Genomic DNA, 22,317 nt, shown 5'->3' on the forward strand with positions numbered 1-22,317 from the left:
CTCAGCAATTAGTAGCTCTGTTTGTTGCTTTGTGCCCTGTTTTTCTACTGTGTCCCCTTCATCTGTCTGTGTGAAAGAACTGCAGTCACTCACTGAGAAACTGCATATGGGACTCTGGAAACAGCTATAAGTGGTTCTAATGTTTGTTGTATTTGCAAATAAGCAATGGCAACAAGTTCCTACTGGAGTAGGATATCTTTGATTTTTCTGTTTTGAGTTATGTCAGTTAAGCAGATTAGCAAAATTTGGGGAGCACATCTGGTTTTCTTGTAGTTTCAGAATAGATTAGACTGAAGAAAGCCTTTATGTTTTGTATTAACAGTGTTTGGTAGGGCTAAGGGTTTACATTTAATGCTGTTAAATGACAAGTACTAGGCTGAATTTTAAATTCCTCATATATAACTGCTCTTAATTCATGCCCAGTAGCTTATAATGTGCAGTGCTCAGACTTCAGTTTTCACAAGGATGCAGGTAATGATAAGGATCTTTCAATAATATCCTTCATTTTCTCCTATGTTTTCAGTATTTTTATTGTAAAACTGAGGTGCATGACCAAATAGCCCGAAGAGCCTTTTCTTCTTTTCCCTCTTCAAAATAAACACCTAAATATTAAATGCTTTTGTATAACTTCAGAACAGTCCTCAGTGATATTTTTCAAGTCCTGATACTTAACACTTAAGCAGCTCATAAGAAATGTGACTATTCAAATTGAGTAAAGTGTGGCAAGGCAGAAGATCACAAAACAAATGACATACAGATAAACTAAAGAAACGGTCAGATCACTACCAGGGAGAAAGTTTTGTTACTCTGACTGCAGTGTCCCATTAAAAAGGGAGTTTTGTGTTGTTGTTTAGGATATGGAGCCATAGGAAAACAAAAGCTTCTTATGCCACCCCCCTGTTCCTTTTCTGTTCTGTGGATGAAGTATCTGAAAGATTTTTGGTTTCTCCCAAATTGACCCCCTCCCCTCAGTTGTCTTTTACAGAATTAAGCAAGGAATAATCAGTGATGTTAATCCTCATTGTGGATTGGATTCTCTTAATTTTTGAGAGGCAATTTGTTATGTCAGTTCAAGTGTTATATCAAATTTTGATTAGTTATCTATAAATACAGAGGAATAAACACCAGCTGGAATATGATTCAGTGTAGTTCTTTATAGTATTTCATCCAAAGTATCATAATGAAAGTTATGGCGGATTACGTATCAGCACAAAAGTCAACAGATTGCAGTACATTTAGTAGGTGGGCTTTGCTGCTATTGCTTAGTGTTTTAAGGGTTGGGAGGTATTTTTTTAACTTCCCTTGCTTGTTTCATTAGAAAGACCATTCTGCCACTCCGTCTTAGCTTAACTCCTTTCTCTTGGTTTGAAGAATGGAGATGTATATGTTTTTCCTGCCACTGTGACAACATTTGTTTTGAGTGCAGCCTGGTTTCTACACTGCTCTCAAATAAGCCTCTTACAAGTACAGGGAGATCTGAGTAACAGTGTTGCATTGTATGTCAAAGAATTTGAAAGAAGCTTTAATTTTGAAGACTTCCATAGCAAATATTTTGGTCTCTTTTTATCCAGAAGCAAGTTATAGCTGATTAAGGATTTATCCTGCCTGTCTGACTGATATAACCATTAACATTTTGTCACCCTTAAACTGTAAGGGTTGATATTCCTGAGGACAGGAATCTTGATGCTAGGCTATATGTTGGTAGTCTGTTTGGTCAAATGTTTAGCTTATGTAGTTTCTTTACAGTAGATAGTGTAGCTTAGATGCTAAAAACCAGCAATGGGTATGAGGAGACGCTGTCGAGAAGTTGAGGCTAGCTAACTGGTTCAGGTTTGTTCTTTTCAATGAACATCACTATCTACATGGCTTCCAGCTAAAGCAGTCCAAAGTTGGGCAGGTTTTTTTGAAATGTGGTAAAATTGTTTCTGACCCTATTTTTAGTTGCTTACTTTAATCTTTATCGACTTTTTTTTTTTAAACTTTGCAAGTTGTAACTCTCGGTGCTGGGTGTATGGCTTAAGTTGAAGTCTCTTTCGGAAGAACTTCCCCCAACAATATCTCCTCTGAAAGAAGTTGAGTAGCTGTTTTGTTTGTACTACAGTAATTTTGAATGACTGTTTAATGAAGAAACATGCTATTGCATTTGTGATTAAAGAATATTGTGAAAGAAGAATTGTATGTCAGTCAAAATGACTGCAAAACAATATTGCTATGCAAGAAATATTGTATAGGCAACATTATAATTCTGGTTAAACTTGTTTTTAACTTTTTAATTTCCTGTGAGTAAGAGCAGTGGTGGAAGGTCTGGCTGGCAGTCTGTCACCTGAAGAAATCTTTTCTGTTTCTTCTGTCTTCTTAATCACCAGAGTAGAGACAAGGCTGAATGGAAGTTCTTACCATGCTTTTTGCAGATGAATTATAGGAGTTGGAGGTACAAATTCAAAGGGCTGGAATGAGAGCAGGGAACAGTGGTCTCTGTCCATCATTGGTTTAAGCAGGAGGGGGGAGACCTGAATTATGCAGGTGTGTGGTATAGTTTTACTTTCTCTTTGTTGTTTGGGTGGGTGGTATATAAACAGGTAGTTCAGTTAGCCTGGCTTTCAAGACATTTAGGTACAGAATAAAACAAACTTAAGCTTGTCAAGGCAGTGTTTATAAATGAGAGTGTCTGTAGTTGCTTTGTCTGTGTTGGACTCAGTTTTGTCAGAGTATGTTACACACACGCAGAGCATTCCTGTAGAGTTAATGTGTTCCTGGACAGACACAGTTCCACTTACTTTTTGAATACTTGACTAAGGCAAGAGCTTAGTATCAGCAGTTTTTGCTGAGAATTTCTGAGCATGTGTACACAGCTGTGCTACAGGTAATTACAGAGATTCAGGGATAAGCAGTGGTGAAGCATGAGATGTTCTTTGGATTTAGGTGTCTGAAGTCTGAGTCTTGTTTTAAGTGTGTAGCTCCTTATTTGACTGTGGTTTCTAATGAGTTTTTTTGCAATAACTAGGCTTTAATTTTTAGTATGTAAAGGAAGGATTCATCAGCATAATGAACCATGTTGGTTTAGATTAAAGGTGCAGTTTGACTAATGCATTGTCTCTGGCTGTGTATTTAGAGAGCAAAACCAGGGTCGATCTTACTCTAGTATGTTCTCTAGCTTCAGACAATTAGCAGTGAAGGGACTTGTGCTGGAGGCTACATCTACAAATCTTGATGGCCACGAATTTTTTGAATTTTTGTTCTCCTTTTTGGACCTCTTTATACTTCTGATATGTGTGAGATTCTCTGACACTGAGTTCTACAATTTCTGTGCTGGCCAAGCAAAATGGCTGTAAATTTATCATGAGAAATAATTTATAAAAGCTTTTTAAGATACTTTTCAGTTAAATGTTACAAATTATCAGAAATAAAGCTGCAGAAAATATAAAATCTTAACTCACTTCAAGGCATGTGTGAAACATAATATTTTCCTGAAATGTTTAGAATATAATCTGAAACAAAAAACAGGCTTTGTTTCCACACAGTGGAAAGTGGTCATCTGTTTTCTTATAAAGTAGGTAAAGGGAGAGATTTGAGAAGAGATGCAGCCAAATCCAGTGAATTTATTTTAATTTAACATTGCAGTAAGGTAGGTGGCAGACTGTTACTTCACAACATTTTTACTTGTAAGCGGATCCCTCTATAGAGACTCATCACTTTGATCTCCATGTTTGCATTATGGATAAAGCAGTAGATTCACAGTTGGTTTTTTTTTTGGCATGTAGTTATTTGACAGACAGTGAATTATTTTGGAGCAATAGCAGTTTCTTTCTAAAAGCTTTTTCTCGTTACTCTCTTTGCTTATTCTTTGAAGATCAAAAACTTCAACTTTAACCTTTAGTGTTTTCCCTTATCCATTCCTGTCTGAATTTAAAACAAGTCTTTGCTTCATAAGCTAATGGCCTAGTCAAAACACTTGCTGCTCTATGCAAGTGTTCTTACTTATTTGCTTTATATTTATGTCTGTTTCTTCATCTAGTCAATCACTTATTGGTTGCCTAAATCTATTTTCACATCCTTAATTTCATATTACTTATGTATATTAGTATATTACTAATTTACATATTTACGATCCCTTTTATTTTATTTTCCCTCTGCTCTCTCTGCCACAGAATCTTTTGTTTGAATTCTGTTGCATCAACATCTGATCAGAGTAGCTCCAATATTTGCAGTCTGGTAATCAAAATTAGAACTAGGTCTGTATAAGATGATTTAAAATGACATGTTCCTTTTATGTTTTGCTTAAGTAGTAAATAAAATAGGGAGCCTCAGGAGTCTCATATTTGAGTGTCACTTCAGGGTAGACTGTTTAGAATGTGGAGCTATGTTTTAAATGCACTTCAAATGGATTTCTTTAAAGGAGAAACAGGATTTTTGAGCAGAGATTACTGCACTTCTTAAATTAGGGTTGTAGAGGGGCAACACCAGAAGTTTCTCATACTTGAGGAGACTTTTACTTGTCTTAAACTATTTCTATTGCTTGGAAAAGATGCTGAATTGTCAACCCTGCAAACATAAACCCTATTTGGCCACATAACAGACAGTAGACAGCATGGTTCTCAGCAGGATGGTTGTCAAGTTTTTCAGAATATGACAGAGCCACGGAAATATGAGCAAATGACCAAAATAAGGAATACCTGTTTTTGACTATTGTTGACTGGCAGACTGGATGTTTGTTCACTACACTGCTGCTAGTGTTATCTGCAATTTGCTGTAGAGAGTGCATTTTCATTCCTTTCTTTCAGCCAGCATAATTTTTGTCCTATAGCATGTGCTTTTATCAGTTATATGCCTATTACTGGTGAGAAGTGTCCACTTAAGCCATCATTCTGTTGATCATGTCAACTTTCATCTCTGCAGTCTGTTGCTCTCGTAAACACTTTTCCATTTTTTCCATGCATAGCAAAAATATGAAGTCATCACCTTATCCTCTTCTCCAAGTCCCCTTATGAGACCTATAGTTGTGAGGCCTGTTGAATGCTTTCACCTGAGCATGACTAAGTAGGCAGTGAGTTGGAGCTATTTTGTTAGGATGCTGAATGGTTTTTTTACCACCTCTGCTTATCCATTGTCTGGGTGTTTGGGTTTTTTTTTTTTCTTTCCTCCATGATTCTTGGTAAGACTGACAATCTTGCCTAGCTTATTCACTTTTTTGAGTAGAGATTGAATTTTTATTTTGTGTAATGCACAAAGAATCAGTGCATGATCTGGAGTCCAGATGTTAATGTAATACAAAAAAAATTTCAGGTCATCTTGTATATTTCATTAAAAACAAACAAGCAAAACCCAAAGCTCTACATTATTCTTCAGCTTGGTTTTGTTTCCTAAAATGTCAGGTTGTCCAACAAATTTTAGTAAGAATTGAAGTTAGTTGGAAGATCAAAAATGGCACTCCTCTTGCTTGTGATTTCTTTAGTTAGTTTTGATAATGTTGTAATTACAGGTATGATATTGTGCCAGACAGATCAAACTTTCATATCAAATGCAACCAAGTGAATGGAAGCCCTGGCTTACAGTCTGCCTCTACTTGTCTGTATTTCTTGTTCAGGAAGGTTGAATGGGAGTACAGTGACAAAATTTGGGCTGTTGTGCTTCAAATATTATTTGGAAAACTTCTCCATCTTTCTGAATTAAAATGTCAGGAGTAGGATGGGTTCCAGATGTGCTGTGATTTTTTTTTTTCCCAGTGATTTCTTTGTTTTTTTGCGAGTGCTTTATTTTCTCTTTAAATAGAATTCATCCATGAAGGCTTGAGTGTATGTCACTGGAGAATAGTCTCTTTATTAGAAAGTGTAGCATTTCCATTCAGCATTTGTCTTGCATCTTCAGGAAATTTCTGATCAGGAAGAAAAATAAACCTTTTATTGAATCAGAATGTCTACAATCACTGAGTGTTTTCTAACTGACATCTTCTCTCTCCTACCATGCATTTTTAGATTTGAAATCAACTAATGTGAGAAGTACAGTTGACATAAATGTTCATGACCAGAATGAAACAGTAGCTATAACAGCAAAATAGTGGTTTTACCACCAGTGTTGTACTACCAGAGTTGTATTTTTCCTTTTTTATCCCATGTGTCTCGCAAGTTTGTGTAGAAAGCTCAAGGCTGAATAAACTGTACTTACTATCTTTGTACTGTTCTCTTTGTCATTTTTCTCAAGCTGAATCTCTTTAAAATCAATAGGAGTTCTTGTCTGAAAAAGACAAGACTTTATTCAATGCTACTTCTGTTTTTCCTCCTAAGTGGTGAATAGGTTGTGTTTTTAGCTTTCATGGCAGTGTCACCTCCAGAACCAACCTTGTTGTGCTAAGCTTTAATATAGATCAGACAGCAGGGATGTGAAGTAGTATGTTATGGCACAAGATCAAACTGAAATTGTTCTGGTCGTGTGATGTCCCGCAAAGCTTGCTGAATGAATATCTAGCTCTAGTCAAGGTTTTCAAAGTCATGTTAAATTTAAAGAGTTTACAGATTTTCCCTCTGGAGGTTGTTTTGTCCAATCCCTTTGCTCAAGCAGTGTCGGCCACAGCAGGTTGCCCAGGACTGTCTAGTTGGGTTTTGAGCATTTCCAGAGATGAAGATACCCTGTTCAAGGATTTTTCCCGGAAGTGCTGAAGGAAGGTGCAGATATGTTTGACAGAGATCTGTTGAAGTATAGTTGTTCTTGGTATTATAATGGAAATGATACAAACAACCTGTATGCCACAAAAATGGAAAGAAATGATTTCTATTTAGTATATTATAATAGCATTGGAGCTGGGGAGGGGACGAAGGGAAGGTATCTCTCACATGGCTGGAAAAATCTTCTAAGCAATGTCAGATTTGGTGAGGTACAAGTAGGGCAAAATGCCACCTTAGAAGACCACAGAGATGGCAGTGATATAAAGCATTAGTATCTGTATTGAATGCTTTCTTCATTGCTGCACAATAGATACAGACATATGCAGCAGTTTTTGAAGATGTCTTGAGTGACTGACCTAACACCACAAAATAAACAGCTGATAAAGCTAAACTTAAAATCAATCTGAAGCATGCTCTGTTAAATACACTGCCTTCTACAGGGCATTTTGAACAACAATGTTAACTTGGGTATGTAGGCTGCAGAGAAAGTGGAGAAATACTGTAAAGATTGAATTTAACACCTGTTTGTTGGAGAAGAGAGGCGAGTACTTTTTTATTTTTTCCTGACGCACCGTGTTTCTGTTCTGAAGAACAAGTGTTTTGTTCAACATAAGGGTATACAGAGCATCTTGAACAAGATAGGTGATCCTTCTCACCTATCTAAAATATGAAACTAGAACACTGGGGGAGGGAAGGAGGGACAGTTTTGTGTTCACTTGTAAAGTATGTACTTGAAAGTAGGTACTTCAGTAATGACTGAAATTACTGAAAAAAAGGTACTTACAGAAATTAAATGATGTTTCTTTTGTCATGCTTCTTTCCTAAGTTTGCTAACACTTTTTAATCAGCAAGTTTTAAAACAATATTTATCTGTTGTGTTTGCATTGTTATCTTTAACTTTTATGTTTGTTCTTCCTATACCTAGGGATAGAGCCCAAGTTAAACATCCTTGAGATTGTGAAGCCTGTGGAGACTGTGGAAGTAGTGATTGATCCAGATGCTCATCATGCTGAGGCTGAAGCTCACCTTGTTGAAGAAGCTCAAGTAATAACCTTGGATGGAACAAAACATATAACAACAATTTCAGATGAGACCTCTGAACAAGTGACACGATGGGCTGCAGCGTTGGAAGGCTATCGAAAGGAGCAAGAGCGCCTTGGAATTCCCTATGGTACTTAGTACATGACTCTGTGTGTGTATGGGGTTGGAGGGGAAATGCTCTTTTGTTCATTTGGAATTTTGCTTTTTTTAGTAAATGTGTGTTACTTAACATTGGCTATATAATTAAAGTGCTCTGGTACCTCAGAGAAGGCTTCTTATTGTATGGGTGAAAGCAATGCAAATATTTCTGCAAAAGAGTAGGCTAAAGAGAAGTAGAATCAATGTTTCTAGTAGTTTTACTAAAATAGTGCTGTTCGCTCCACAGCTTCCTTGTAATTGGAGTTTTTAGAAATCATTTTTCTTCCTATTCCTCTCTTTAAAATGTGTATGTTAATGGTAAAACTCTTCAAATATGGATCTGAATTTGAACAGCACTCAGGACTTGGAGAGGGGAGGAATTTAATCTAAAGATCCTGCATCAAACTATTTGATAGGCTGCAGCAAGTTGAGCATGCTGTAAAATTGGGTTTTGCATGGAAAGCAAAATGTTGGCTTGAACACAGTGGAAAAACATGATTAAGAATTCAATGTAGAGATATCTGTATCTTTACGTAAAGATACCTGTATCTTACCTGAATGTGAAGTAAATCATATTCTCTTTTGAGCTGGTGTTGTTGCCACTGAGCAGGTTACTAATTTCTTGTTACCTTAGAAAAAGTCTTTTAAGTGTATGTTCAAGATTGAGCTGTAACTGCAGTTTTAGGGCTATATTGTATTCAGGAGGTTATGCAACTGAGTTGCTTTTTGTGACTCTTTGAGATGTACTGTCAAGATGTGTCCAGCACATGAAGCTGTACTACGTAAGCAGATTTGCAGAATTGGAGTATATTTGGCAAAGGGGATGCTTGGAAGCAATAAAAATGCCAGTGAAGTCACAGGACACTTAATAGGTTAAAATTGTTGACAAATTATTTTTGATAATTAAAGCAATGGCTTTTTGATGCTTTTTGTTGATCTCATTGGCAAGCATTTCCAAAATAGCTTTTATCATGTCTGTTAATTAAGGGTGTGATGCAGAATGCTTTTAGAGATGTCATACATTATCAATAGCCCATGAAATCTGTCCCCATGCTGTCCCATTAATACAAGAAGAAAATTATTTAAGGTCATGTTGTTATGACGTTGAGTAATATTGTGAATAAATTTTACTAATTTTGCTGCCTGGCTTTAAAAAGAGGAAAAAAAACCCCACACAATTGTGGCTTTAGAAGTTTAACGTCTTCTGTGTCATGGGAGTGCAGTTTTTCTAGGAAAATCATACTAGTTTGTTGTGACAGAGATCTCTATAACCATAGTCTTCACTTCATATCAGAAAAATATGCTAGACTGTCTGTCCATTGCATGGACTTGAGTTGAAATGGGGCACCACTAAATTCTATGTTGTGATGCAGTCAGAAGTTCCTGAGAATGTAAAATGCTCTTAAAATTTTTATTTAGTCCTCAAAAAAGTAGGCTGATTTTTTTTAACATGTATTTAAAAAAAAATGGAGAGGCCAGCTTCCTTTAGAGTTGTGTAGTCGAGGTCTGTAACATTTTCTGAAATTGCTAATCATTTTATTGACCTCGAATCCAAAAAGTAGTGTATACTGGTATTAAAAGTCAAGTCTGATCAGCAAATAATCACCACCAAAGAAGTTAGTACCTTGATGTCTCCCTCCTTACATTCCTGCAGGTTTATCTCTTTTGCTGTAAATTCAAAATGAGTTTTTAACAGGTCTTTAAAATGTTGTGGCTTTCCCTTTGTTACATATTTTTGGTGGTTTGTACCAGAGACTACAAATTTTCAGCTGTTAAAGGCATTTCTGCTAATGGAATTCAAAAGTTTGGTATCATTGTGAAGATCCCTAGGAAGAATAAGATTATTAACTGATGTGAGAAATAAAGTCAAGAAAGGGAGCAGTAGAAAACACAAACTGTGGTTTGGGAAACCTAACTGTGGTTAGGGAAAATAATGATTTGTGTTCCTCTGCAGATCATGTTCTGTCAGAGAGCAAATTAGCAGATTTTTGATGAAACTCACTGCATTTCCTGTTAAGATTTTTAAAGACCAAAACCCTTTGGTTTGGCTTTTCTCAAAGGATTACATTGCATAGTTTTAGATAGTAGTAATGAAAAATGATGCAATGTTATCTTCCTTTATTAGGCAAAGTGGAAATTGTGGCTCCTAGATAACGCTTGTAGACCTAGAAAATTTTGCTTTCCTTGCTGCTTACAATAAAAACATGTCAAGGTGACATCTGTTTGGGGTATCTTAATTTAAAATATAACTGTTTTGCTCCTATTTTTTGTCTTTCACTTTTGACAGTGAAAATAAATATCCCTGCTTTAGTTTCCCTTTACCCATACTCTTTTCAGCTTTTTCATACTAATACAGCTTGAAACAATAGATTTATGTTAAAATGTCTTGAGTTGGCAAATCCTTTACTTCACATATCTAGACTTGATTATTTGTTACCCCTTCTATGTGCTCCTGTATGGTGTGACTTGTTTATACTTTTACATATTTTGTACTGGCACTTAAATGTTGTGCATGATATGTTCTCTTGAAATGTCAAAAAAAATCCCTAAATTTGATGTTTTGTTGTTTGATTTGAAGATAGGTGTGCAGTGGGTCCTATTATATGTAAAGTTAGTTTAATGGCTTAGTTAATATGGTCTTGCTAGATACCGTACATTACATTTACTGTTGTTTTTATACATTGTGCAGATCTCTTAAATGTGATTTTAAATAGGTTTAGAAACTGAGATAACATGCCTGAGTCTAGAATTTAATATTTCACCATAATCACATGCTGATCAGCATATTTGAGGAACAGGAGCCTGATGTGTGTGTGAAACTTCTTTTTGACACTAAAGACCTATGGAAAAAGAAAAATAATGATGTTTTATGTTTTGAGAAATTCAGTGCATAGTTCTGATGCAAAAGCATTTGCTGAAAAAAATTCAGTTTTTTTGCCTGTTCCTTCTCCCCATCAAGCCACACCAATCTATCATCATTTTAAAAGGAGTCAACTTTCCACCCATTCAGATTTGCTCTCGATAACTACAATTAATCCTTCACATTCATTACTTTGATTTTAAATAAAAGTTATTGCATAATTGAAAACGTATCATCAGTGGACTTTGACTGAACACCAGTACTGACTGGCCTAGAAGCAGGCCCTTTTTTAAAAAAAATAAATAGCAAGAACTCCCAAATAAAGCTTTAAAAAGGCCTTCAGAAAGTTACATAAAAGAACAAGTTCTAGGCTAAGCTTGCTTGAATTCTGTGAGGTGATAGCTGCTTGCATTTAGTTCTCATTGCCAGTTATGGTACGGAATAGTTACGTATCCTCGATGAGGAGGGCTCCTTTTAGTATGTAACGGATGTATTGGCATTTCTTCTTTCTCTTTCCCTAGATCCCGTACAGTGGTCGACAGACCAGGTGCTCCACTGGGTGGTGTGGGTGATGAAGGAGTTCAGCATGACTGACATAGACCTCAACGCGCTCAGCATTCCCGGGCGGGAGCTCTGTAGCCTCAATCAAGAAGACTTCTTCCAGCGAGTCCCACGGGGAGAAATTCTTTGGAGCCATTTGGAGCTTCTTCGAAAGTGTATGGAAGATTTTTTCGTGACTGATTTTACTCCCTCACCCCTTTTCCTTTTTTTCTTCTTAAAGATGACAGATGGTGAACAGTTGTTTTTCCTCCACTTAGTATTAGCAGTAAAAATGAGGGCACTGAATACAGGAGATATTAGTGAGAATGCCTGCTGTTATGAAGCTTGTCTCTATATTAAACATTATTTGCCCATCCTTTGTCAAACTTCATAACTAATAGGGAGGAAACAGTGACTTACAATTCATTCTTTGTTTCTAATGAAGATTCTTAGTTTGTGCATCTTCTGATTTTGACAACTTTTTAATTAAATGTTGATTTTGAGTTATTTAATGTACACCTCTGTCTCAACAGATGTGAATAGTATTAAGCATATATAATGAAATCCTTAGACTGTACACAACACAGCTCATGAGTAATGCATTGTATGTGCATTAATATGCTTTCAGATCTACCATGGTTGGATATAGTTAGGCAGGCTAAAAATGATTTCCATCTTGAGTCTTGGTATTAATTTATATTATATCTCTAAAGATTTTAGAGGATAAAGAACTGAAAAGATACCTTGGAATTCAGCATCAACAGATCTGTTTATTTCTGAAAATTGAATGACAAACATTAAATGTCTTTACTCATAAGATCATGGATTATGCATGTCATTTGCAAATAGTTATCAGATTTTGGCTTCTTTAACTTTCTCTGAAATATAAAAGTTTTTGACCTTCAGCTGACTTGAAGTCTATGGGTTGAATAAAAATGTAACTATTTTTCTTTTTATTTTCAGATGTGTTGGCTAGCCAAGAACACTCTGGAGAAATAGCAACTGTTACTATTGATCAGCGTGAGTAGTTTGTTGATTTACACAATTAACTGTTAATGGAATCCTTGGTTTCAGCACTGTGATGATACAAGATTTAGAAAAACACTAGAGAGAATAGGTTTTTTGTGGGGAGAAGTGTATTTTAAGCTTTAAAGCAAAACTTTCGGTTTGAGGTATTTTGTTACTGACTGAAAGGTTCATTGTAGTTTTCATTTTGGATTACAGGTTTTCCACTCTGTTCTGTAATTGTGATGAAAAGCATTAGTCTTCAACAACTGAAGTTGCTATGTTCTGGTTTCTATATATATGGACACACACATTGTGTGTGTATTTATTTATACACAAGATTTCTAAGATATATACCTGAGACCTTGAGAGTTTTCTGTGTTACGTATTGCATTAATGAATAGCTTTATTAAAATGTTTTGATTTTTAGAAGAAAACCATTTCAAAAATTGAAAGGGAACCTGAAAGAGAAGACTTGCTTAGGACTGGTACAAGAGAAAATTATGTGAAAGTAATTTTCAGGTTACTTGAAACTCATTCTTCTGGTTGCTGTACAGTATCATCCATTAGTAAAATGGATCTGTTTTTGTAAACAGCTTATGTACAGTATAGATAGGTCATGTGTTACATCCTTGGTATGTGTCTAGTTAAAGTCATTTAGAGTGTGGACTTGGCACCCTCTTACACCATTGCAGTAAACGGATATTTCATGCTTGAAAATGGATATTTCATGCTGCTTGAATAGCAGGTTTGGAGGGTTGTTCAGTGACTACAGAAAAAACTGCATTAGGGCAGATTGTGTGGGAACAGCTTGAAGAGGAAAATACAGGCATGAGACTTCTTTCACAGAAATGTGTAATACTCGTGATAATAGACAGAAGCTAATGCCTTACCTATAATTTAGCATCTCTCCTACAACTCTAAAACCACTGTTTCCACTGTAAGAGGTAAAAACATCTTTAAATTATTCTTAGTATGATGACTTATTAATACTGCATGTCTCTTTTTAGCAAAAGAAAAAAGCTAGCTCCTAGATGTTATAATACAAATAATAAATAATATATGCCTATGCATCTGATGTTTCTCTGCCAGCAATTTATAATTGATGTTTTGCAATGTTTTCTGCTTTACAGCTGTGCAAATTATTCCAGCATCTGTACAGCCTGCTACCCCAACCACCATTAAAGTAATAAACAGCAGTGCAAAGGCAGCTAAAGTACAGAGAGCTCCAAGGATCTCTGGGGAAGATAGAAGTTCCCCTGGGAATAGAACAGGTATTGTTTCCATTATTTAAAAATGCAAAGGTGGTAGGCACTTACTTAATTTGAATTACAGATTTGCAGGACACATATCTGTCACTTTGAATATGATGACTGTAGAAAAAATCCATGTGGCACAAAGAGATTGTATCTACAAAGTATAGCCTTGGCATGTGCAAACCTGCCAGGGTGGTTAGCTCATATAAACACTATGCTAAGGTGGTCCCACAGCTTTTGAGTCCTGCTGACTTGGAGCAGGTGGGGCTAGCCTAAGTGCTACACAGTAGATGAGACGCAGAAAACTGTCTGTCTCTTCCTATCATTAAGCAGTCTGTCTTTTCAAGCCACTCTACAGCATTACTCAAGCTTGTAACATCTTTCCACTTTTGTTTGCAGAAGGTGGAAGAAACAAACTACGTTGCAGAATCCTAGCCTAGTCCACTACTGGCCCTTTTGGCTTGCTTTTTCTTTTTTCTTTTCCTTTTTTCTTTTTCTTTTCCTTTGGGGACCTCAGAATTTAGCAGGTTTCAGATTCCTGTTGTTAAATTAATGCACCTTCTAGAAAACAGCACACTAAAACTGCAGGTTATTTTCAGAATTCTTGTTATTCATGCATGCTCTTTGATTCATTAATAACTTATTGCATTGCTTTCTTGCTGCCATTTCCCCTCAGGTTCTCTCCACTCTTGTGAATTGTTCTGTTAAATCCCTTCTCTTTCTGCCTGCTCCCCCCCACTTTTTTTTTTTTTTAAATTCTGTGGTAGTCTGTGATGGTGAAACAGGATTCTTTGGCCAAGACTTTGTGAACTGATGTCAGTGGAAAAGGTGGTGTGGGTTTCTCCCTTCAAACATCAGGTCTGCTACATACACCTCATTGAGAATTTAGGCATTTAACTTCAGATACTCAAGTAAAATAGAAATTTTAGTGACGTGGAAGATACCGTATTGGCTTAAGCTGAGTTTTTTTGATATTTGTAGTATTTCAAGTAGAAACCTGGAGATTAAAATATTTTAAACAAAAACTTCTATTGCATGTATGTATGTCTGAAGAGGAATAATCACCTCTCACTAAGTCTGTTCCCTTTCAGGGGTGGGTGTGTCTCTAAATGACTATGTTTAACTTTATATAAATTTCTTCTTAAGTTCTAGAATGTATATATGAGAAATCTTAATTTACCATATTCCTCATTTTCTTTTTGAATCAATTAGTATTTATTAACTTGGAAGTCATTGTTCTTTTGTAAAGTAGGAGAAATTAAGTAAGTGCAAGTTTTTCTTCTGTGAGCACATTCTGTGCTGGTTTGTTTTAATGTGGTGGCTGAGAATTTTTAGCCGTGATGGGAACATAAAAAGGACTGCTTAAAATGGATATCATTATTTCTATTTCAACAGGAAACAATGGCCAGATCCAATTATGGCAGTTTTTATTAGAACTTCTTACTGACAAAGATGCTCGGGACTGTATTTCTTGGGTTGGTGATGAAGGAGAGTTTAAATTGAATCAGCCTGAACTGGTTGCCCAAAAATGGGGACAACGCAAAAACAAACCCACTATGAACTATGAGAAGCTTAGTCGGGCTCTGCGGTAAGCAACTTTAGAAACTGTTCATATATGAAGTGTTTTGCTTCCACTTAATTGACTATTTTTGACTGTCATAATGTGAGACTTGCATGTTCTTTAGTAAAGGGATAAACAGAGTTCTCTGAAGCTACTTTTTCCATCAGATCTCAGTAGCATTAGGGGTAGGCTTATTTAAAAAAAAAAAAAAAAAGTAGGGGAATAATACCATAATTATTGAATATTTTCAAATATTTGTTTTCTTAAGTTTATTGAACCGTGACATGATTATTAACTTCTGTAACTCTCTTTCCTAAAACTTTTTTTTCATTTTGGAATATCTTCAGCATTTATGTTTTCAGTAATGTGCCAAACAGTATTCGTTAATGGTGAAAGAAACAGTAATGTGTGAATACTCTGATTTGTTAACTTTTATATTTTACAGTTTACTTATGTACCTCTAGCTTATGTTATGGTATAAAGAAGACACTTGTCTGTAATTATTTAATCATTAATAACTTCCTATATGTAACTTTTTTTTCTATACATAACAGAACTTTTTCTGAGTTTAGACATTCATTGATTCATTCCATTATTCTTACGGTACAGATGTTAAATTCCGAAATACAGTTGATAAACAGATAAATGTCAACCAGTGTTATGATTCCCATACAGTGAACTTCTATATTTGAACAAATTGAAATGTTTCAGGCTGTCTTAATTCCATCATGATTTTGTACTTTGACATTGATAAAAGGAACTTGTGCTATTACATCACTGTAGATGATGTGCCTAGGGAACAAAATGCAAGTACTTGAATTTTAGACTTCTTTTTCTGATTATTTTGGCCTCTGGAAGCATTTGGAAATTCTTCCAAGTTCTCTGAAGGCATTCAGAGAGTTGCTTCAGCCCCAACCATCATGAGAGCCTTCTGCTGAACCACCTTCAGCTTATTTATATCTGTCTTGTACTGGAGGACCCAAAACTGGAGACAGTATTCTAGATGTGCTCTCATGAGTGCCAAGTAAAATGGGATAATCCCTTCCCTCCATCTTCTGGCTCTGCTCCTGTGCATACACAGCCCGGGAGTCTGCGGGCTGTCTTTGCTGCCACAGCTGCTGCTAGTTCGTGGTCAGCTTGCTGTAGGCCCAGATCCCATGGCCTTTTCAGCAGAGCTGCTCCCCAGTCAGCCAGTTCCCAGCCTGTATCGTTGCAATGCCATCCCTATATTCCCAGTGTGTTTTACTGAATCTGTGCAGTTGTATACTGAAAGTATATGTGCAAAATTTCTGGAACATCAAAATCATGTAAATGATTTTGTAATGTTCTCTTGTTTTTTGTCAACAAACTATGCAGAAGATCTCAAAGGCAGCTGAAGAACTGAGGAATAACATTCTTATCACTGGGATATTAAACAGATGTCTGCACAGTAATTTGCATAAATCACTATTAGAGAAGTTTTGCATTTATATTTTAGTCGCAGAATCACAGAAGTCACATTCTTCAAAGTCTTGCCATTTTGGCAGCTGCATCAATATTGACATATTTTCTAACACTTGAGTGTCGGAGGGGATATTTAATGCCACTTGCTACTACTGAGATAAACACTGTTGTCAGTGTTTAAACTTTTATTAAAACAAAAATGGTAATGTAAATGTGTTTTTTTTTTACTAATGTTTTGAAATTACTGTGTTAATTTTTGATTAATATAGAAAATAATGTTGGTATATTGAGAAAGATGCTAGGTTTTCTGCCCAGCTATAGGAAACTAGGCAGTCTGAAGCTCCATATAGTGCTTGGTAAGTACAGGGCAGGTGTGTGTGTTTTGTTTTGGTTTTTTTTTTTTTTTTTTGGTTTTGGGGATTTTTTTGGTTTTGGGTGTGGGGGTTTTTTTGGTTTTGGGTGTGGGGTTTTTTTGGTTTTGGTTTTTTTAAAGAGAGAGAGGAGGAGAACTTTTTTTGAATTATTACCTACTGCAAGGCATACTTTCTAAAATCAATGTCTGTTTAATTATCTAGCAGGGAAGTGATACTTGAAAATGAATTTGTCTCCTGGTTTATTCTGAAAGAAAATTTTCATGCGACTTGAAACATTCTAGTAACAAAGAATTTCTAAATTTGAGTGACTATTTGTTTTTATTTTTCTATATTTGTGTTTTTTGTGTAAGCAAACACCGTAATCAGAACTGCATTCAGCACAGTATTTTTCAAAATTATTCTCTGGTCATATTTACTCACTTCTACCTCAAGTATTTCCAGCATGATATAGGGGAATTTTCCATGATTTTGGCCTGTTGTATAAATGCAGACTGCTGTCTTGTGGCACTTGACACATACTATGGCCACATTTTACAAAGTCTGGCTTTCAACAGATGCTTAAAGTTCACCCAGGTCAACTTAGCTCACAATTCCCCACTTTTACTGTGTATGGTCCTCTTACGCATTCAGCAGTAATTTCTGCCCAATATCCCCATGCTTAAGTGTTCTCTAAGCTGTATTGTATTTCCCACACAAATGATGAATCAGTGCATTGCTCCTCTCTCCCCAGTATGCCCAGTCCTGCAAGGCTGTACTTCAAAGCTGAACATGTTACCATCCGACCCTCCAAGTTACAGAGTTATCTATCCCGTTGTAACTAAATCTGTGCTTCACTAGGAGGCTGAATGTGATGGACATGGTACAGCAACAGGTCCTGCAACTAGTCACTTGTCTTAAGGCAGGTTACAAGAAGGTGCTTCGGAAATAGGGCTGGCACAGAGAAGTGTGGCATGGAAGTGGGGTAGCAGCTAATAGTACGCGTAATGGCATGGAGAAGAATGTGGAGAGCAGTCGAGGAAGGCATGGGTGTTAGTGTGGGGGGAGAAGGACTGTAAGAGAAAGCTTTTGTATAACTAGGGCACACAGGAGAAAGGGGGAAAGGGCAGCTTTGGCAGACAGACCAGGTTTTCTTCACCCGATGGCAAGCTCTTTTGACAGTTCTTATACTCCATAACTGACCTCTGTGTCTTCCTTGATGACAGTGTTAACCAGCAGGCTTGTCCAAATTTTCTCTACATAGTGTCTCTCATCTGTTCTTGCTTTGGTCCTACCTACTGCTTAGATCTTGACTCCTAAAAGTAATAAATTCAAAGGCTATGGTATTTTCTGAATTCAGTGTCTGAAGAAATTGGGTTGGTTCATATTTATCTATTTTCCACTAGAGCTAGGAGACAAAAGCTAGTCTTTTATTTAACCTAACTTTGATGAATGAGAAGCCTCTTTGCTTTACAAATATGTGATTCAGAGGATTGGCTTTCAGACAGTCAAGAAATCTGGGCTGTCTCATATGTATTTGGAGGATGATTTTGAGGAAAATAAATCGTGATATTTTTTCCAAAATTGTCACAAGCTTGCTAAGATTATCAAGTCCAAGTTATGGCCATCTTTTGTTTTCTTAATGAGAAATGTAATGTTTATTTTATTAGTGCCTCCAGTGAGACAAGAAGAATAAAACTGTAAAATGCCAGCTTCTTTTGTTCTTACTAGTATTACCTAACGATTTATAATGTCTCTGGAATACAGTAGGTCATAAAAGCTGTATCTTTACTGCATCTCTGTTCAGTGTTATAACTCTTCTGTGACATAAAAGGCATTCATAGGTAAAGAAAAGTCACTTTTAGTTGTAAATAAAGACAAAGGATGTAGTTTTGCCAGTACGTGAAGTACACGAGGCAAAGTAGAGCCTGCTTTTACAGTTGTACTATCTTTAGAGCAATCATTCCCTTCTGATTGTTTTCAGTAGCATAGAAAGCAGTGTTAATTTTCAAACTGTTATCTACATGAATTTTTTATCCTTGGAAAAGTAGGGAAAAGAGTAAATAAGGCAAATGACAATAATGAGGGGAAGACAACATTTTCTTATCTTGATACAAGAAATTACATGAGAATCTTGATGAGAAAAAGATCGATTTTTGGCGTATGGATATGTTGGAGTATCCTTAGGTTAGTGAGTGCATATGGAAGTTACAGGTGCTGAAAACTTACATGGATATATATTTTTTTTTCATTCACAGATACTACTATGATGGAGACATGATCTGCAAAGTGCAAGGCAAGAGGTTTGTGTACAAATTTGTGTGTGACCTGAAAACCCTCATCGGATACAGTGCAGCGGAGTTGAATCGGTTGGTCACAGAATGCGAGCAGAAGAAACTGGCCAAGATGCAGCTCCATGGCATTGCACAGCCAGTCACAGCAGTAGCATTAGCTACAGCATCCCTGCAAACAGAGAAAGATAATTAAGCACTAGGACCTGAAAGTGGGAGCCTGAGGCCTTTCATATATAAGTGGAGCAGTTGCTGCTCTTAACTTTGTCACAATTGGAAGCTTCTTTTCTTTCTTGACAGTACAATACGATGCATGATTTTCTACAAAGAACTGGGACTCCCATAAATTTGGATCTTTTAACAGCATATATTTCAGTATAAGTTAAGGGATTACCACAACTTCTGCAACTTTGAGACTGGGCCTCTATGGTATGCAGTCTGGAATTGGTGAGAAGGGCTGAACTGGTCAGTGTTCTGTGTCCATAGCTCTACAAAGTAGTTTTTGCAGTGCTTTTAAGAAAAATGAAGTACCTACAGTAAGCAGGGTGATTCTTTCCACTCTTTTGTTCTGTGCTGAACTGCCAAATGGAATTTGATGCTTTCAAAGTTAAACGTACTCATTATTCTCATCTAATCAAGCAGAGCTGAAAGAAAGGCACAGTAAGCATTGTAAAGCATCAGGTTCTCAAAATCACTTCTGTGTTTGTAAGCAAAGGAAGCTAAGACTAGACCAAACTGAAGATCAGTGCTGAAGAAGGAGATCCAGGTTTAAATCTGGCTTAGGTGAAAAGCCAATTATGAGTATTTCGTTGTAATATGTAGATAATATGCATATATGAGGGCAAGTACTTAACCTGTTTTGAAAGACTTGTTAATGCTAGCTATTTAGCAAAAAAACAAAACAAAAATAGAAAAAATGCACCCCACCTCACCCCGAGTCAGGGTGATTTGAAAACTTGAAAAAATATCCTTCACCCAAAGAGTAGGTTATTTTGGTGGGATTTTTCAGTTCTGTATTTGTCAAGGTGCTTATACCTGTGGTAGTCAACCTTAGTAACTGAAGACTTAAGTTAATCACAGTCAATAGTCTCTTCCTGTTTAGAAACAAAATGCAAGTTAAAAACAGTTTTACAGAGGACCGAAGTTTGACTTCCAAATTATTGTATAATCTGACATTAAAATATGAAGATACCTAATTTTTATTTAAAATTAATTTCTTTCTGAACTTAAAATGATGTTTCTGAAGCCTTATAAAGCAAATGCATGCTCCAGAGCCAGGTGCAATTTAAAATCTGGATGATTAATAGAAATAGGTGGAATGTATTCTGAACTGTGAGACACTGGTATAGAGAGTACTTCATGCAAACTTAGACGTGCAGTAAAAACAGGCTGCCGTTTTTGAGCTTCTATACTGATGCCTATTAGACTATTTCTTTTGATGTTTGAAAACGGTATGTTTTTGAATTTGCCCCTTCATGTTCTTAAACAGTATAAATATTACATCACTGTGCATAATTTTTAACTTCTATAAATAACATTTTTAGAAAGCCTTCTGGTAACACTTGACAATTAATCAAAGTGCAAGTGGAGAAGGGAGAACCTTTTGTTCCGTGAGGGATTGAGCTACTTCTGCACAGTGAGATTCTAAATGTAAAATGTGATTATACTGAGTAGTGGGAGCACTGGGCTGTTGCTCTTGATCTGAAAAGGAATGGTCATCCTTGCAGTTGGAGAGCAGAGAACGTGTGAGACTTTATTTTAAAGATACTTTGAGGACAAAGCTGTTTGTTTTGAGGTGGATATTCATCTGCGGATAGTTTTTGATTGACATGTACTTGCATATACTTCTCTAGCCTACTTTTTCATCACCACCAATTAAACTTTTTCTTGCTAGATTCTTTTCATTAACTCTTAATATTGTTTTCATTCTTGAGCTTTTAAAGCACTCCATCTATTGAGTATGCTTTTTTTTTTTCCATTTAAAAAAAATCTTCAAAGTCTCGAGCAAAACATGTCAATGCATCTGTCAGAAGAGGTCAAGCATCAATCTCCTGTTGCTGTTACAGTAATCTGATTGCACCAGTTGGCAAGTGTTTAAGGTGACTTATACAAAGAGATGCAGATTTGCTTACTAGGAATGAAATGGAGCTGCTAGTTCAGTGGCAACAACTATTTATATAACACCGCTCTGTTAATAAACAGAAGTCTAATACAAGTTACTAGTTATATTTAGCAGAATTCATTAAAACCTCTTAGTTAAAATACAGTACAGAAAGAAGAGATCTTAAAATATTAGCTTTCTAAATCAAAATGGGCTCTAGTAGGATAAACTAACAGTAAAATTGGAAGGCAATATTGCTACTTCATCCCTTTGAATATTCTCTTTACATCATAAGGCCACCAGGGGAGAGATCCGATATCACGTTTTATTTGTAAATGTATTTGATTATTATTTTGAAACTTTTCAGTAGCCATGATGGTCCTTTGGATTCTTTGTTGTGGGATCATCTGCTTTTTCACCTTGTTCTCTTTAGTAACAAAAGAATTTTTCAGACCGTATAAAATTGCTGTCACGTTTTCTGCAGTTGAGGGAGGAATCTGTCACTAACTTGATGTCTTCAATGAAATAAAAGATGTAGAATATATTGTCAAGAGTTGTTCTGTTGCTGCCAGAAGGAAAACATAGAAAGAATATTCCCAATTTTTTTGTAAAACAGAAGGGTTTTTGCATACTTTTTACTCTTTAAATAAAGACACTTATACTCTGCTAATAATTATGTATTTCTTTTGTGGTTTGCATTTTTTTGGTAATTTTACATGAAACAATTATTTTCTATTTTTACTCTGATAAAATATTTGTGCATAAAATGTCAATATAGTAAAATAAAAATGTTATACAGCTGATGCCTGTTGATTTGTTAGTTTTTCAGAAAGTTGTCTGTAATTGCTTTCAGGTATAAACAATTTAAGGGTTAATGCATGCATTTCACTTTTATTACTTTTAAGAACACAAATTATTTACAGGAAGAAAGCAAAATATTTGTCTTGTTTTCTGAAGACATCTTTGACTCAGTACTTTGCTATGTGTTTTTACTTTTAAACTGGAGCTCAGTATACTTCATCTCTGAGACAGCTTTCTTTAGAATCTTAATTGTAAATCTCAGAATTGTGCT

The 22,317-nt window shown here is 36.0% G+C and overlaps 1 protein-coding gene across 3 annotated transcripts in view; it reads left to right on the forward strand.

The window, feature by feature from the left end:
- Positions 1–22,048, forward strand: part of GABPA (GA binding protein transcription factor subunit alpha) — a 32,327-nt gene extending 10,279 nt beyond the window's left edge. For all 3 annotated transcript variants that reach the window (XM_064523650.1, XM_026096215.2, XM_026096216.2), the window contains exons 5-10: positions 7,585–7,830; positions 11,220–11,414; positions 12,202–12,258; positions 13,377–13,517; positions 14,895–15,087; positions 19,112–22,048. In XM_064523650.1, the coding sequence (XP_064379720.1) occupies positions 7,585–7,830; positions 11,220–11,414; positions 12,202–12,258; positions 13,377–13,517; positions 14,895–15,087; positions 19,112–19,340 (1,061 nt within the window). In that variant the 3' untranslated portion in view covers positions 19,341–22,048. The remainder of the gene's footprint in view (positions 1–7,584; positions 7,831–11,219; positions 11,415–12,201; positions 12,259–13,376; positions 13,518–14,894; positions 15,088–19,111) is intronic.
- Positions 22,049–22,317: the final 269 nt, after the last annotated feature.

This window comes from Dromaius novaehollandiae, chromosome 1, assembly GCF_036370855.1.
Source record: "Dromaius novaehollandiae isolate bDroNov1 chromosome 1, bDroNov1.hap1, whole genome shotgun sequence".
NCBI classification, from domain to species: Eukaryota; Metazoa; Chordata; class Aves; order Casuariiformes; family Dromaiidae; genus Dromaius; species Dromaius novaehollandiae.